This window comes from Bubalus kerabau, chromosome 23, assembly GCF_029407905.1.
Source record: "Bubalus kerabau isolate K-KA32 ecotype Philippines breed swamp buffalo chromosome 23, PCC_UOA_SB_1v2, whole genome shotgun sequence".
NCBI lineage: Eukaryota > Metazoa > Chordata > Mammalia > Artiodactyla > Bovidae > Bubalus > Bubalus kerabau.
The window spans coordinates 37,286,052-37,300,980 of NC_073646.1; the positions used below are offsets into that span (position 1 = coordinate 37,286,052).

At 43.9% G+C, this 14,929-nt stretch overlaps 1 protein-coding gene and 1 long non-coding RNA gene across 3 annotated transcripts; one reads left to right on the top strand and one right to left on the bottom strand.

Annotated features, from left to right (window-relative positions):
• Window positions 1-207: 207 nt before the first annotated feature.
• On the bottom strand, window positions 208-3,585 carry LAMTOR4 (late endosomal/lysosomal adaptor, MAPK and MTOR activator 4). Of its 2 annotated transcripts, none has more exons than XM_055561688.1 (4): window positions 3,446-3,585; window positions 2,873-2,953; window positions 886-1,003; window positions 208-537 (listed from the first exon to the last, which is right to left on the bottom strand). In XM_055561688.1, the coding sequence occupies exons 1-4, from the start codon at window positions 3,446-3,448 to the stop codon at window positions 440-442; spliced, it is 300 nt and encodes a 99-aa protein (XP_055417663.1). In that variant the 5' UTR covers window positions 3,449-3,585; the 3' UTR covers window positions 208-439. The 2 variants fall into 2 exon arrangements, with proteins under 2 accessions (XP_055417663.1, XP_055417664.1); XM_055561689.1 differs by having other exon boundaries at window positions 208-554; window positions 3,446-3,582.
• A 33-nt stretch (window positions 3,586-3,618) lies between these two features.
• On the top strand, window positions 3,619-6,873 carry LOC129637510 (uncharacterized). The gene is made up of 2 exons (XR_008707506.1): window positions 3,619-3,709; window positions 6,545-6,873. It is a non-coding gene; the product is annotated as an uncharacterized LOC129637510 (long non-coding RNA).
• Window positions 6,874-14,929: the final 8,056 nt, after the last annotated feature.

Consider the following 14,929-nt stretch of genomic DNA (forward strand, 5'->3'; position numbering starts at 1 on the left):
GGGTGTTGGTGGCAGCAGCAGAGACCTAAGGGCTCAGAAAGATTCCCTCCAACCTGTACACCAAATAGCTCCCTTCCCACCTGTTTTTTTTTTCTTCTGATTCCCAGTTTTATCTGTCCACCCCACTCCTCTGGTATGAGGGCCCGGAAGCTGAAAGACACATGGGGTATGACTCTCCTCCCCCAATACACACAACACATCCCCGGGCCCAGGAACATCACACTTATGTTTATTAGGGAGGCTGAGGAGAAGGGAGGTCCCCTCACCTTCACTCTCCTTAACAGAGTACAAAGTCCCCGAGCCTCTGCCCTTCCAGGTTGGGGTGGGGAAGCGGGTGAGCAGACAGCTTTAGTTCTAGTGGCACCAAGAGAGAGGCCGTGGAGGTTCCCATCTTTCTCATCACAGAGGTTCCTCCTCTGCCCCTCGCCCTCGGGCAGGCTCACACGTCAATGGGCTCCCGGCCTCGGTTCTGCCTCTTCACCACAAACACCCTCTGTCCCGACACGGTCACAAGCAGCGTGTGTTCTCCAAAGACCACTGAAGGGGAGATGCATCTTCCCCCAGCCCAGAAGAGGGAAGGGAGCAGAGAGTTAGTGGGTTGTGGGGGCCTCCGTGGGGGTCGCACACAAACTGGCTAGGATCCAAAGCCAAAGGAATTCAACAGTTCAAAGCTCAGAGATTAGAAGATGGGAGGTCTCCATCAAATCCCCTCCCTTCTCTTGCTTTTCTCCTAGTTCTGATACAGGGGTAAATACCAAGGGGAAGACAGGGATTCCAGAAGAGATGGTGGGCAGCTGGTAGGGGACAGGTGTCTTTTCCTGAGAAGAGTGGCCTTGGGGAGCAGCACCCCCGCCCCCTTCCCCACCACCAGAGGCCGGGGCTCACCCGACAGACGCTTGAAGGGTATGCTCATGCCTTGGTGCAGCCGGAAACCGCAGGCCGTGCTGACGAGCTCAGAGATGGCGCTGGCAGCCTGCTCGTCATTCTCCAGATCCCCAGATGACTGCACACAGAAGGAGGGGGGCAGGAATCAGGGAACAGACTGGGAGGCAATTCCAAGAACACTTTGGTGCTAGCATGTATAACCTCTCTGTCTCCACTTTCCAATACCCCAACATCACCCCTAGTTTTGGAAAAACCTAAAACTTTCCTATGACATTGTTGCCCCTCTTGATGCCATCTTGTTCCAAAATACTGGGCTTCCCCGAGGAAGCAGGAACTTTCATCCATTTCTTTACTGACCCTGTTTCCCTAATCCCTGAATCTTGGTTTCTCTCCCTGTCTCCACTTATTTGAAAAAAACCACATTCTCACAGATCAGTGCCCACCCACCACTGCTAGAGTCCCAGGCTCCATCTTTTCCCATTTCCCATTTGTCACCCTGTCTGCAGAACCTGAAACATAAACATCCCTTTTGTCTCTGAACCCCTTCGGACTATCTGGCCCTTGAGTAATGACATCACAGTGGCCTGGGCTTCCTCTTTTCTGGTAATGATCTCAACTTCTTACCTCCTCATTGTGGCCCTCCTGCTGGATTCTACACGTTTCCTCATCTGTAAATTGGGGACATCAGTACCTATCTTGCGTGCTTCTGAGTGTCACGAGAGTACTGGGGCAAGATGCTCAGACTAGCTCCTGGCATTATCTATTTAACTGCTATTCAGTTCAGTCACTCAGTTGTGTCTGACTCTTTGCAACCCCATGGACCGCAGCATGCCAGGCCTCCCTGTCCATCACCAACTCCTGGAGTTTACCCTATTTTTCTATATCAAACTCAGTATTTAAAGCTGCACTATCAAAATCCCCCTTACCTCTTCCCCTCCCCAATCAACTTCCTTTCTTAAGTCCCTGCTGGTTAAGGCACCATCATTCTAGGCTTGAGTTCAAAGTCTTACAGGATGGAAAAGTATCCCCTTTATTACTGAACTCAAGTCATTACAAAGACAAATTGATTCTTCCTTTAAAAACCCCTTCTCTCCTTGCTCGTCCTCATTGCAACCAGAGGTTTCATACCTACATTTCGGCAATAGCATCCCTGCTTTTGAATCCCGCCCCTTCTGGCTTACCTTTAGCTTTACCTAACAGAACAATGCCACTCAATCACTTCATCAGCTTGTTTCTGTTCAAAAACCCTTCAAGATTAATCCAAATGTGTTAACCCCCAAGAGAGCCAAATGTGTTAACCTAGCCTTGAAAGTCCTTCACAATCGGACCTTTCCTCACCATATCCTCTTCTTCCCCCAAATGTTTCCAAATCTTTTCAACATAACCCTATCACCAATTCAGACAGGCTGGTGTTACACTCCTGCAAGATGTCCACCTCCCAACCCTGAATATTCTTTCTTTCCTGTCATCTATCCATCTTTTAAGCCCAGATAAATTCTTACCTCGTCCAAGGAAGGTTCCTTGCCAAAACACAAGTTATAAAATGAAGGGCTGAATCCTTCACTTTCTGGACTCCTTCAGCTGGGTTAACCACAAGCACTACTTTAGACTTTCAGCCTTAAGCCTTGTCTCTCTAGCTAGATTGAAAACTTCTAGAGCTGACACTGTATTGTACTACAGAACAAAATACCAAGCCTCTTCAATAAATACCAAATAAAGACATACTCAAGAGTACCTTGGGTATTGTCAGTTATCAACAAATCTGTAACTTGCCTGCCTTGGGTAAAGTCGGTAAACCTCTTTTACCTCAGGACAGTTACAAGACTAAGAGTCCAGAGACTGATTAATTGATTTAATTCCTACATGCCAGGCGTGATACCAGGTAAAGACCAAGAACAGAGACCAATCGGGCCAAACAGGGCAACATTAGAAGGCATCCTAGGGTCATGAGTACTTGGAGCACGCCCCTCCCGTTTCCAGAACGCACCGCCAGCACCGCGCCTTCACTCAGCACCAGGTAGCCAAGCTGGTCGGGGATTCGCTCCAGCCCCTGGGTCAGTGCAGAAGTCTGGTGGGTAAAGATGCAATTAGTGAGCAGCGAGCCGAAAGGATGGCCCTTGGGCAACCCGAGTGTCTCTCCTGACAGTGCCCCCTGCCCCCGCTCCAGGCCTCTTTACCCAGCCAGGGCCCTTCCAGACCCTCTTCCCTCTACACGGCCTTCAACACTGATGCTCCCGAGCCTCCGTCAGTCCTCTCCTCCACCCGGGCTCCACCAGCTTTCCACACGTCACCTTTGCTACCCCACGGGCCCCCTCCCCAAACCCACCTGTGGCCTGCGCCTCCCCCTCAGACTAGTCCCCAGCTTCTACACACCCTCCCAGCGACTTCTCCTTGGCCTTCTACGTCGCCACCCCTCCCTTCTCCATTTCCTTCCAGTCCCGGGGAGAATAGGAGGTGAGGCCGGAGGGCACGCTCAGCACCCGGCAACCAAAGAGATTGGGGGACAGGGGTAAGGAACCCCCGGCGCTGCGCGTAACTCCGCGCATGCGTCCTCACTCACCATCGCAGCTCTAGGTGCTGGGGGCGCCTGCAGCCAGACCTAGCTTCCGGCTCCAGGCCGCGGTCACGTGCTTCCACCCGGCGGTCTCCTCCTCCGGCCCTTCCCTGCCCGACTTTAGTCCCGCCCCCAGGATGCCGATTGGAGAGTGGCTACGTCATCAGACTTACTCTGCCAGTGCGGAGCGCCGCTTCCGAGACGCTCGCGCATTGGCCGCACATCCTCTTGAACATTCATCTCCATTCCCCTTAGCCCCAGAGCACGAAGGTAGGGGGCGTGTCGGAGGTGGGCGGGTCTGGAGGCGGGGCCGGGGGGAGGCCGGGCTGAGAGTTTGCGCCTGCGCACACGGGGACGGCGGGGGTGCAGATTCCAACAATGCTAGGCGGCTCGCAAGTGGAATCCTGACAAAGCCAAAAGACGTAGATAAAGAGCTATTCAGATGCTACTCTTGTGCCTACTTCAGGCAGCTCTCTGACAGGAATTTGTTCCAAAGCGATTTTTCGTCCCGGGATTCTGTAAGAAACTGTGTGATAGAGCATTATCCCTCCCTAGCCAAGGGAGCTGCAATACTGAATATTCTCTGCCAGTAATAATTAGAAAATGACCTTGGGGTAATTTTTTAAATATATGAGTGTCATTTAGAAATTTTTTGTTTTAATTTAAGTAGTTTTTAGACCTGCTGCAATATTAATGTGAGGCAAAATGATGATAAACTAATAAAAAAGCTTGATGAGGATTTGGAGACATTGGAGGCCCTCATACATTGCTGGTAGGGATGTAAAATAGTGCAGTTGCAGTGGGAAACAGATTGGTGGTTCCTCTGAAAGTTAAATAGAGTTACTATATTTATAAATGAAAGTTAAATGGGACCTAAAAATTCCACTCCTAAATACATACCTAAGAGAACTGAAAACTGTATGTTTACACAAAAACTTGTACACAGATGTTTATGGCAGCATCACTCATAATCGCCCCCAAATGGAAAGTAACCCAAATATTCATAAACTGAAGACCAGATAAAGCAATGTGGCATATCCATACAATGGAATATTATCCAGTTGTAAAAAGGAATGAGGTACTGATCTATGCTATCACACGGATAAACTTTGAAAACATCATGCTAAGAGATGGAACTCAGACCATCCAGGCCACATATCATCTGGGTGTATCTGTGAGATGTCTACACTGGGAAAATTCATAGAGACAGCAGATTAGTGGTTGTGGGGGGCTGAGCAGAGGGGGAAATGGGGAGTGACTGCCAATAGGTGTGTTGGATGATGAAAATGTCTTGGAATTACAGAGTTATGATGGTTTCACAACCTTGTGGGTGTAATGAAAACCACTGAATTGTACAGTTTAAAAGGGTGAATTTTACAGTATGTGAATCATATCAATAAAATAAAACTGCTGTTGCTTGAGGAGAAAACCAGTTAGAGAAGATGGATGCCTTTTTAAAAATCAGGTATGATTATAATGTAAAATTTAAATTGGAGGGGGATGTAGAGAGAAAAAGTTCTGTGGAGATGCTTGGTCTGCAAAACTTTCTGTGGCCTTGTGGAATCTTTGTTTTTTTTTTTAGCACACACTGGTTCCAAGCATTTTCATCTATACACTGGCCAAACCCTCATTAACCATCTTTGTAATAATATCCCCAGATACTATATAGATGAGGAAGTGGAAACTTGAGAGAGATTGAGCCTTGCTCACGGCACACAGCTGGCAAGTGACAGAGCCAGATTCCAGTCTAAGTCTGCTGTTGCTGAGGCTGAGGTTTTTCCACTGCTCCACTGGCCAACTTTTTTTTTTTTGAAGTTACACTTGATTTTACCTCAGAAATTGCCGGTTCTCATTGTTCTTGACACAGAGGAACCTTTCACAGGACAATGCTCAGCAGCCATCGCTAGAATTGTTTCATTTTCACAAACAGCTTGAAACATGCTACTTATGAAGGGAGCAAAGTCCTTCATTCAACCGGTGTTTATTGAGTGCTTTCTATGTACCACACACACACTCTTCTTGAAACTGGAGATACAGCAGTGAATACAAATAAAACATATTTTTTATTGTTTTCAAGGAGCTCTGGGGCAGAGGGTGAGCCAGGTAATAAATTAATAAATAAGAAAATAAGTATATTGAGCAGTGAGAAATGCTATGCAGAGCAGAGTTCTGCATAAAGCAGAGTTTCATTTACAGGACTTAGAGCTAGAGAATTCTCTAAAACAGACCTTATTAAAATTTCTATCTTTCCTTAGGCTCCCCACAGCTTAGTCACTTTTCCTCAGTTGCCTCTTTTTCCTCTACCTGCTATAAAAAGCACGTAGATTTGTCCATTTCATTGGGTCTTCATTTCCTTGTGAGGGCTCCCATGTCATATAAAACTTGTATTAAGTAAATTTGTATGCTTTTCTCCTGCTAATCTGTCTTCTGTCAAGTTAATTCTTAGGCCCAGCTGAAAACCCTAAGAGGGTAGAGGTAAAAAAAAAAAAAAAAATGCCTCCCCTACACTGTGAAGGTGCTTCTAAGGTAGGAAAAATATTCAGTTTTGAATAAAACACATTAGCTTCCATGATGTGGATGGCCTTCATCCAATCGACAGAAGGTCTTAAGAGAAAAGACTGAGGTTTCCGGAGAAGGAGGAATTCTCATCAAGAATTTAATTACATAGAAATGTTAGGGGAAGCACACTGATTGAAACTGCCCACCCTGGCCAGGTGCCGTAGTAACTATTTGCATGAGTACAGAAACGCTCCTGAGTTCCAGCCTGTTGCCCAGCAGATTTCAGACTCAAAACTGCAACATCAGCCCTTCCCTGAATTTCCAGTCTGCTGGCCTAGCCTACAGATTCAAGACTTACCAGTCCCCACATATTGTGAGCTAATTCCTCAAAATAAATATGCTCTCTCCCACCAACCCCATCCCCTTATTCTCTTGAGAACGCTGACTAACACAGTGGTTAACTTATGGCTGTTTCCTGTGGGTTTGGCATCTTTGCTGCCTCCCTTTGCATTCTTTTTCTTTTTGATTCTGATTTTTGGGGGTCGTTGTTTGCTTTGAAACCTCCTTGCCTGTCACACACAACCTCCTTTTCTCTTATTTTCCTAGAACCAATTATTACCCTATCAAACAGCCATCAACAGACTCCCCAGTTCCAACTCTGCCTTTCTTGGTTCTCTTCACCCTGATGACACCAGTTCAACCAGCACTTTTCAAGGACTACAGGATAAGCATCATGTGCTTTGGGAATAAAATGGTGAAAACACACAGCCCTGAGCCGTGAGTGCTCAGCTTGTAAGTGAACAAGGCAGGCGTGGAGTCACGTGAAGTGTAGTAAGAGTAACACTTGAGAGATGAGCCCCTTCAATCCCCTGGGACAAGCCATGTGCACTGGGAGGGGTTGAGTTAAGGGTGAATAAAAGGATGCGTGGTTTCCAGTCCGGAGGCTCTGCTAGGCTGAGGGGTGGTGGGGGCGGGCGGCGGCGGGGGGTATTGGGATCTTTTGGCAACGGACTCAGACAGGAAGGAGCAGGCCAGTTCTGCCTCTGGGATGGATGAAAACATGTTATTTTACATGTCTGGATTTGTTCCCTCCTTTTCAAAAGAAGGAAGGGCAAAGAGCAGAGTTAGAGATCCAGAGGCCAAAATAAAAACGTCTCTAAAAACTAGAAGGAAGTCTTGGGAGAAAAGCTGGGACAATGTAGGAAAAAAATCATTTAATTCGCAACTTAGCATAGATTCTGGGGATCTAGAAGTGAATGCTTAAATGGAAAGTGTTGAATTCTCCAAGCCCTAATTAAAGGAATGGTCTTATTTAAAATCAAGAAAATGGAGCCCCAAATTAAACACCACCTTTCTAAGTCTTGGAAACATGTTTATCCTTGGCAATCAATAAATTACAATTTGGCAAAAAGGAAAAAAGTTTTGTAGGTAGCAGTGTGCTAGGTATTGAGGTAGACATTGGAATTTCAAAGGTGGACTAGGTCCTCATCTTCAAGGAACTCACTGTCAAGAAGCTCAGTGAGCACTCACTGGATATTCTTTTTTCATATGTATTTACATTTTTGAAAAATTAAATTGTGGATATTACAGATGCTATGTGCCATCCCTTTGGGCTCTGCCAGTGCCACCTGGTGTGAGTGGAGCACCAGTTCTCATGGCCTTGTTGCCTCCAGATGAAGGTGCAAGTTCAGGTCCACACTTTGCCCTACTGATGTCAGGTGGGGGCGTGCGGTGCCAACCAGTGTTTCTTCATGCCATTTTTTCCTGCTGTTTTGTTGCCATGTGGGAACAGACACTTAGATCCCTCCTGGAGTCAATTTCATTTTGATGAGCTTGTATGTTACTTTGCATTCTTTACACCCTACAGAGAACCCATTAGCTAGCTTGCAAATGGAAATATTCTTTAAGAATACTCAGTGGATGGAATACATAGCAGAAGGGATACCACTTTAGAGTGAATTAGTAAGGTGAAGAATTACTCCAGAACTCACTACTGTTCTTTAGAACTCTCTTTACTCTGTTACAGTTAGTAATTCTTTATATTAACTTTCCCTGTTCAGATTAACATGTGATTTCTTTTTCTCCTGATTGAACATAAATGGAAACACTAGTAATTCCTAATAAATCACCTTTTAACATTTCTATTTTTCTCAGTAATAAAAATAGCCCTGGAATTTCAGTCGCTGTTTGACACAAGTAAAGTTTATTTTCAACTCACCTGAAGTCCCGCCAGTGTCTGGCAGCAGGCTTTTACACTGCTGTCTCCAAGCTGCCACATGGGAACCCAGGCCCCTTTCATCCTACAACTCCACTGTCCCCTTGGGCCTCCCCAGAGGTCACTACTGGGTCCTCTGCACTCAGCACACTGGTGAGCTGAGAGAGACAGAGACAGAGAACAAAGGATGGCATGAGATGTTTTGAAGCCAGGCATGAAAATGGTGTGCATCGTCACTGCCCAAGTTCCAATGATCACAACCTACTCGTGGTACAAACAGGGAATTTGGGAAGCATTGTCTTCAGGAAAAGAAGATGCAACTAGCTAGCTCCTCCTTCCCATCTTTCTAATGTATTTACATTAATTTTGTGTTGTTATTGTTCAGTTGCTAAGTTGTATCTGACTCTTTGCAACCTGCGTGGACTGCAGCATGCCAGGCTCCTCTGACGTGTTATCTCCTTTGCAAATTCAAATTCATGTCCATTGAGTCAGTGATGCTAATTAACCATCCCAGCCTCTTAGACATAGTAATCTGTGTTTATATTTTATAATTATATAAATATTTTCCTCTTCATAGTCAAAACAAATTCTATCATTTAGTTTCTTGTGTTTCCTTGGCTCTCTCTTTTTTCCTCTCTCCCTGCCTTCCTTTCTTTCTTTTTTTTTCTTTCTTTCTACTTTTGATGAGTAAATAGCACCTGTGGTGTCCAGGCATTCTTCTAGGTTCTAGGAACATAGCAGTGACCACCACCAACAAAAAAAGATTCCTGTTTTGTGGTGCACACACTCCAGTGAAAAGACTCAGAAACAGGTAACAAAATAAATATACATAAGATTCTGAAGAATGAAAATTTTTCTGCAAGAAAAAAATAATGTGAAAGTGCAAGATGGCAAGGAGGCGGAAGATAGTCAGATTAGATGGTCAGGAAAGATGCTTCTGAGGCAGTTTCATTTGGGCTGGGCCCAGAGATAAGAGGGCTTTCCTGGTGGCTCAGAAGGTAAAGAATCCATCTGCAATGCAGGAGACCTGGGTTCGATCCCTGGGTTGAGAAGATCCCCTGGAGGAGGGCATGGCAACCCACTCCAGTGTTCTTGCCTGGAGAATCCCCATGGACAGAGGAGCCTGGCGGGCTACAGTCCATGGGGTCACAAAGAGTCGGACTTGACTGAGTGACTAAGCACACACACACATTCAGATAAGAAGCAGCCAGCTCTGTGATGATCTTGGTGATCATCTCTGGTTCATTCAACCCTCTGCCTCTTTTGCAACTGCACCTGTGTATCGGAACAGGCTTGGAGAAAAAGTTGTCTCTGAACTTTCTCACTGACTCTTCTCACTTTAGAGCCTGACCACAAAACTCAGGGGGGCCCTACTGCTGCACCGTAATCACAGTGGTTCTCAGAATGGGATCCCTAGGCTGGCAGCATCGGCATCACCCGTAGCTTGTAAGATATACAGCTTCTCGGGCCCCACCCCAAACCTACAGAACCAGGAGTCCTGGAATCGGGACCACCAGAATCAGGAGGAGCTCAGGCTTCCCAGGTGACCTGTCGTAAAAGAATCCTGCCAGTGTAGGAGATGCAGGTTCCATTCCTGTGTCTGGAAGATCCCCTGGAGGAGGAGATGGCAACCCACTCTAGTATCGGGTGAGCTACAGTCCAGGGGGTCGCAAAGAGTTGGACATGACTGATCAACTGAGCACACACACACAGGGAGGAGCTCAGTCTGTTTCAAAAAGTCCTCCAGGTGATTCTGACGTGCACTGAAGTTTGAGCCACCACCCTGGTGCCCCTGTATTTCTCCTCTCTCCTGAAACCTTCTGCATCCCCACACTCAGCTGATGACCTAACCTACTTTCTTGAACAAATGAAGCAATAACTTTCCACACTCCCATCTGCAACTTCATCTCTACACCTTATCCCCTTGTGCCCACTCAAGAGCATCACTCAGCCAATTTCTACCTCTTCCTCCTAAATCATCTTTCCTCTCAACAGCCTTCTTTTCATCACATTCCCATCAGCATATAAACATGTTACTCTTTACTTTATTTGCATGTGCTCAAGTATTTTCGAGTGAATTTGAGACATCATGATGTTCCACCCCCAAATATTTCAGTATAAACCTTTAAAAATCAGGATATCTCTTTAACAAGTGGTGCTGGGAAAACTGGTCAACCACTTGTAAAAGAATGAAACTAGAACACTTTATAACACCATACACAAAAATAAACTCAAAATGGATTAAAGATCTAAACGTAAGACCAGAAACTATAAAACTCCTAGAGGAGAACATAGGCACTCTCTGACATACATCACAGCAGGATCCTCTATGACCCACCTCCCAGAATATTGGAAATAAAAGCAAAAATAAACAAATGGGACCTAATTAAACTTAAAAGCTTCTGTACAACAAAGGAAACTATAAGCAAGGTGAAAAGACAGCCTTCAGAATGGGAGAAAATAATAGCAAATGAAGCAACTGACAAACAACTAATCTCAAAAATATACAAGCAACTCCTACAGCTCAATTCCAGAAAAATAAATGACCCAATCAAAAAATGGGCCAAAGAACTAAATAGACATTTCTCCAAAGAAGACATACAGATGGCTAACAAACACATGAAAAGATGCTCAACATCACTCATTATCAGAGAAATGCAAATCAAAACCACAATGAGGTACCATTTCACGCCAGTCAGAATGGCTGCGATCCAAAAGTCTACAAGCAATAAATGCTGGAGAGGGTGTGGAGAAAAGGGAGCCCTCTTACACTGTTGGTGGGAATGCAAACTAGTACAGCCACTATGGAGAACAGTGTGGAGATTCCTTAAAAAACTGGAAATAGAACTGCCTTATGATCCAGCAATCCCACTGCTGGGCATACACACTGAGGAAACCAGAATTGAAAGAGACACGTGTACCCCAATGTTCATCGCAGCACTGTTTATAATAGCCAGGACATGGAAGCAACCTAGATGTCCATCATCAGATGAATAGATAAGAAAGCTGTGGTACATATACACAATGGAGTATTACTCAGCCATTAAAAAGAATACATTTGAATCAGTTCTAAGGAGGTGGATGAAAGTGGAGCCTATTATACAGAGTGAGGTAAGCAAGAAAGAAAAACACCAATACAGTATACTAACGCATATATATGGAATTTAGAAAGATGGTAACAATAACCCTGTATACGAGACAGCAAAAGAGACACTGATGTATAGAACAGTCTTTTGGACTCTGTGGGAGAGGGAGAGGGTGGGATGATTTCGGAGAATGGCATGGAAACGTGTGTAATATCATATATGAAACGAGTCACCAGTCCAGGTTCGATGCACAATACTGGATGCTTGGGGCTGGTGCACTGGGACGACCCAGAGGGATGGTATGGGGAGGGAGGAGGGAGGAGGGAGGAGGGTTCAGGATGGGGAACACGTGTATACCTGTGGCGGATTCATGTTGATATATGGCAAAACCAATACAATATTGTAAAGTTAAAAAAAAAAAATCGGGATAACCAAAAGTAGATTCTATATAACCAAAACTAGATTCTTTTCATCTAGTATCCAGTTCATAATCGAGTTTCTTCAATTGTCCTTCAAGAGTTTATGCAATTGTTTTTTCAAAGCCAAATCCATTCTGGGGTCTTGCTGTTTTGTCCCTTGATTTTTAAAATTTATTTTTATTTACTCATTATGTGACTGTGCTATAAGCTCCCAGCACGTGGGAGCTTAGTTCCCTGACCAGGGATTCAACTCATGTCCTCTGCACTGCAGGTGGATTCTTAACCACTGGACCACCAGGGAGGTCCCTAGTTTGTGCTTTTTTTTTTTTTTTTTTTTATAATTGGTTAATGTCCTTTATTTTTTTTTTTTTTTATTTATTTTTTTTTTTCCTTTTTTTTTTTTTTCTTTTATTTATTTATTTTTTTTTAATTTTATTTTATTTTTAAACTTTACATAACTGTATTAGATTTGCCAAATATCAAAATGAATCCGCCACAGGTTTACATGTGTTTTTTAATGAATTGTTTTATTCATCAGTTCAGTTCAATTCAGTCACTCAGTCGTGTCCGACTCTTTGCGACCCCATGGACTGCAGCACGCCAGGCCTCCCTGTCCATCACCAACTCCTGGGGTTCACTCAAACTCATGTCCATTGAGTCGGTGATGCCATCCAACCATCTCATCCTCTGTCATCCCCTTCTCCTCCTGCCCTCAATCTTTCCCAGCATCAGGGTCTTTTCAAATGAGTCAGCTCTTCCCATCAGGTGGCCAAAGTACTGGAGTTTCAGCTTTAGCATCAGTCCTTCCAAAGAAATCCCAGGGCTGATCTCCTTCAGAATGGACTGGTTGGATCTCCTTGCAGTCCAAGGGACTCTCTAGAGTCTTCTCCAACACCACAGTTCAAAAGCATCAATTCTTCGGTGCTCAGCTTTCTTTATAATCCAACTCTCACATCCACACATGACTACTGGAAAAACCATAGCCTTGACTAGATGGACCTTTGTTGGCAAAGTAATATATCTGCTTTTTAATATGCTGTCTAGGTTGGTCATAACTTTCTTTCCAAGGAGTAAGTAAGTGACTTTTAATTTCATGGCTGCAGTCACCATCTGCAGTGATTTTGGAGCCCCCCAAAATAAAGTCTGCCACTGTTTCCCCATCTATTTGCCATCAAGTGATGGGACCGGATGCCATGGTCTTAGTTTTCTGAATGTTGAGCTTTAAGCCAACTTTTTCACTCTCCTCTTTCGCTTTCATCAAGAAGTTCTTTAGTTCTTCTTCACTTTCTGCCATGAGGGTGGTGTCATCTGCATAATTGAGGTTATTGATATTTCTCCCAGCAATCTTGATTCCAGCTTGTGCTTCATCCAGCCCAGCATTTCTTATGAGGTACTCTGCATATAAGTTAAATAAGCAGGATGACAATATACAGCCTTGACATACTCCTTTTCCTATTTGAAACCAGTCTGTTGTTCCATGACCAGTTCTAACTGTTGCTTCCTGACCTGCATATAGATTTCTCAAGAGGCAGGTCAGGTGGTCTGGTATTCCCATCTCTTTCAGAATTTTCCACAGTTTTTTGTGATCCACACAGTCAAAGGCTTTGGCATAGTCAATAAAGCAGAAATAGATCTCAGATGTCAAATTTATGTGCATGGAGCTGTTTGCAATATTCCCTTGTTTTAATGTCTGCAGAGCCTGTAGCCACAGCCTCTGTTTCCTTCCTGGCATTGGTTATTTTTGTCTTCTCTGTTTTTTCATTTGATTTTCCTATATTTTCAATCAAATGTGATTAGGTATGGATTTCTCAAAAATTTCTGTTTTGGCTTTGTTGAGATATTTGAGACAGTAGATCCATGCCCCTCATTGTGTCTATTTCTGGGAAATTCTCAGCCATTATCTCTTCAAATTTTTTTTCTCACTGTTTTCTCCAAGCTCAATTAGATTCTATTTGTTTATTTTTGGTTTTATTTTCTTTAGGAGATGGATCCAAAAAACTCTTGTGATTTATGTCAAAGAATGTTTGTCTAAGTTTTTATGAATGAAGAGACAACCTACTGAATGGGGGAAAATATTTGCAGATCATATGACCAATAATAAATTAATATTCAACATATCTAAACTGATCATACAACTCAACACCAAACAAACAACCCGATTAAAAAATGGGCAGAACTGAATACACACTTTTCCAAAGAGGAACTGCAGATGGCTAACAAGCATATGAAAAGATCCTCAACATTGCTTATCATCAGGGAAATGAAAATAAAAACCACAATGAGATATCATCTCACACCTGTCAGAATGACTACTATCAAAAATAACACAAATAACAAATGTTGGCAAGGATGTTGAGAAAAGGGAACCCTCATACACTGTTGGGATGTGAACTGGTGCAGCCACTGTGGAAAACAGTATGGAGATCTCTCAAAAATGAAAAATAGAACTACTCCATGACCCAGCAATTCTCCTCCTGGGTATATATCTGGAAAAAAAAGGCACTAATTTGAAAAGATATACACAACCCCTGTGTTCATAGCAGCATTATTTACAATCACCAAGATATGGAAAAGCTTAAGTGTCCATCAACAGATGAATGGATAAAGAAGATACGGTGTGTATATACACAATAGAATACTACTCAGCCATAAGAAATAATGAAAATTTTGCCATTTGCAGTGGCATGGATGGACTTGCAGGACATTACATGAAGTACTCAGCTGGTAAATAATCTGCCTGCAGTTTGGGAGACCTGGGTTCCCTCCCTGGGTTGGGAAGATCCCCTGAAGAAGGGAAAGGCTTTCCACTCCAGTATTCTGGCCAGGAGAATTCCATGGAGTCCATGGGTCAAAAAGAGTCAGACATGACTGAGTGACTTTCACTTCACTCACTTCACACTAAGTGAAATAAGTCAGATAGAGAAAGATAAGTACTGTATGCTGTCATCTATATGTGAAATCTAAAAAATGCAACAAACTGGTGAATATAACAAAAAAGAACGGGACTCACAGGTGCAGAGAACAAACCAGTGGTTACCAGAGGTGGGGGTGGGTAGCACTGTAGAGGCAGGTAGGGGAGTGGGAGGTATAAATTATTGGCTGTAAGATAGGCTACAAGGATGTATTATATAACATGGGAAATATAGCCTGTATTTTGTCATGGCTGTTAACTGAAGTGTACGCTTTAAAAATTGTATTAAAAATAAAACCAAAATATAATGCTGTTGGAAAAATGGCACCAACAGACTTGCTTGACACAGGGTTCCACCAA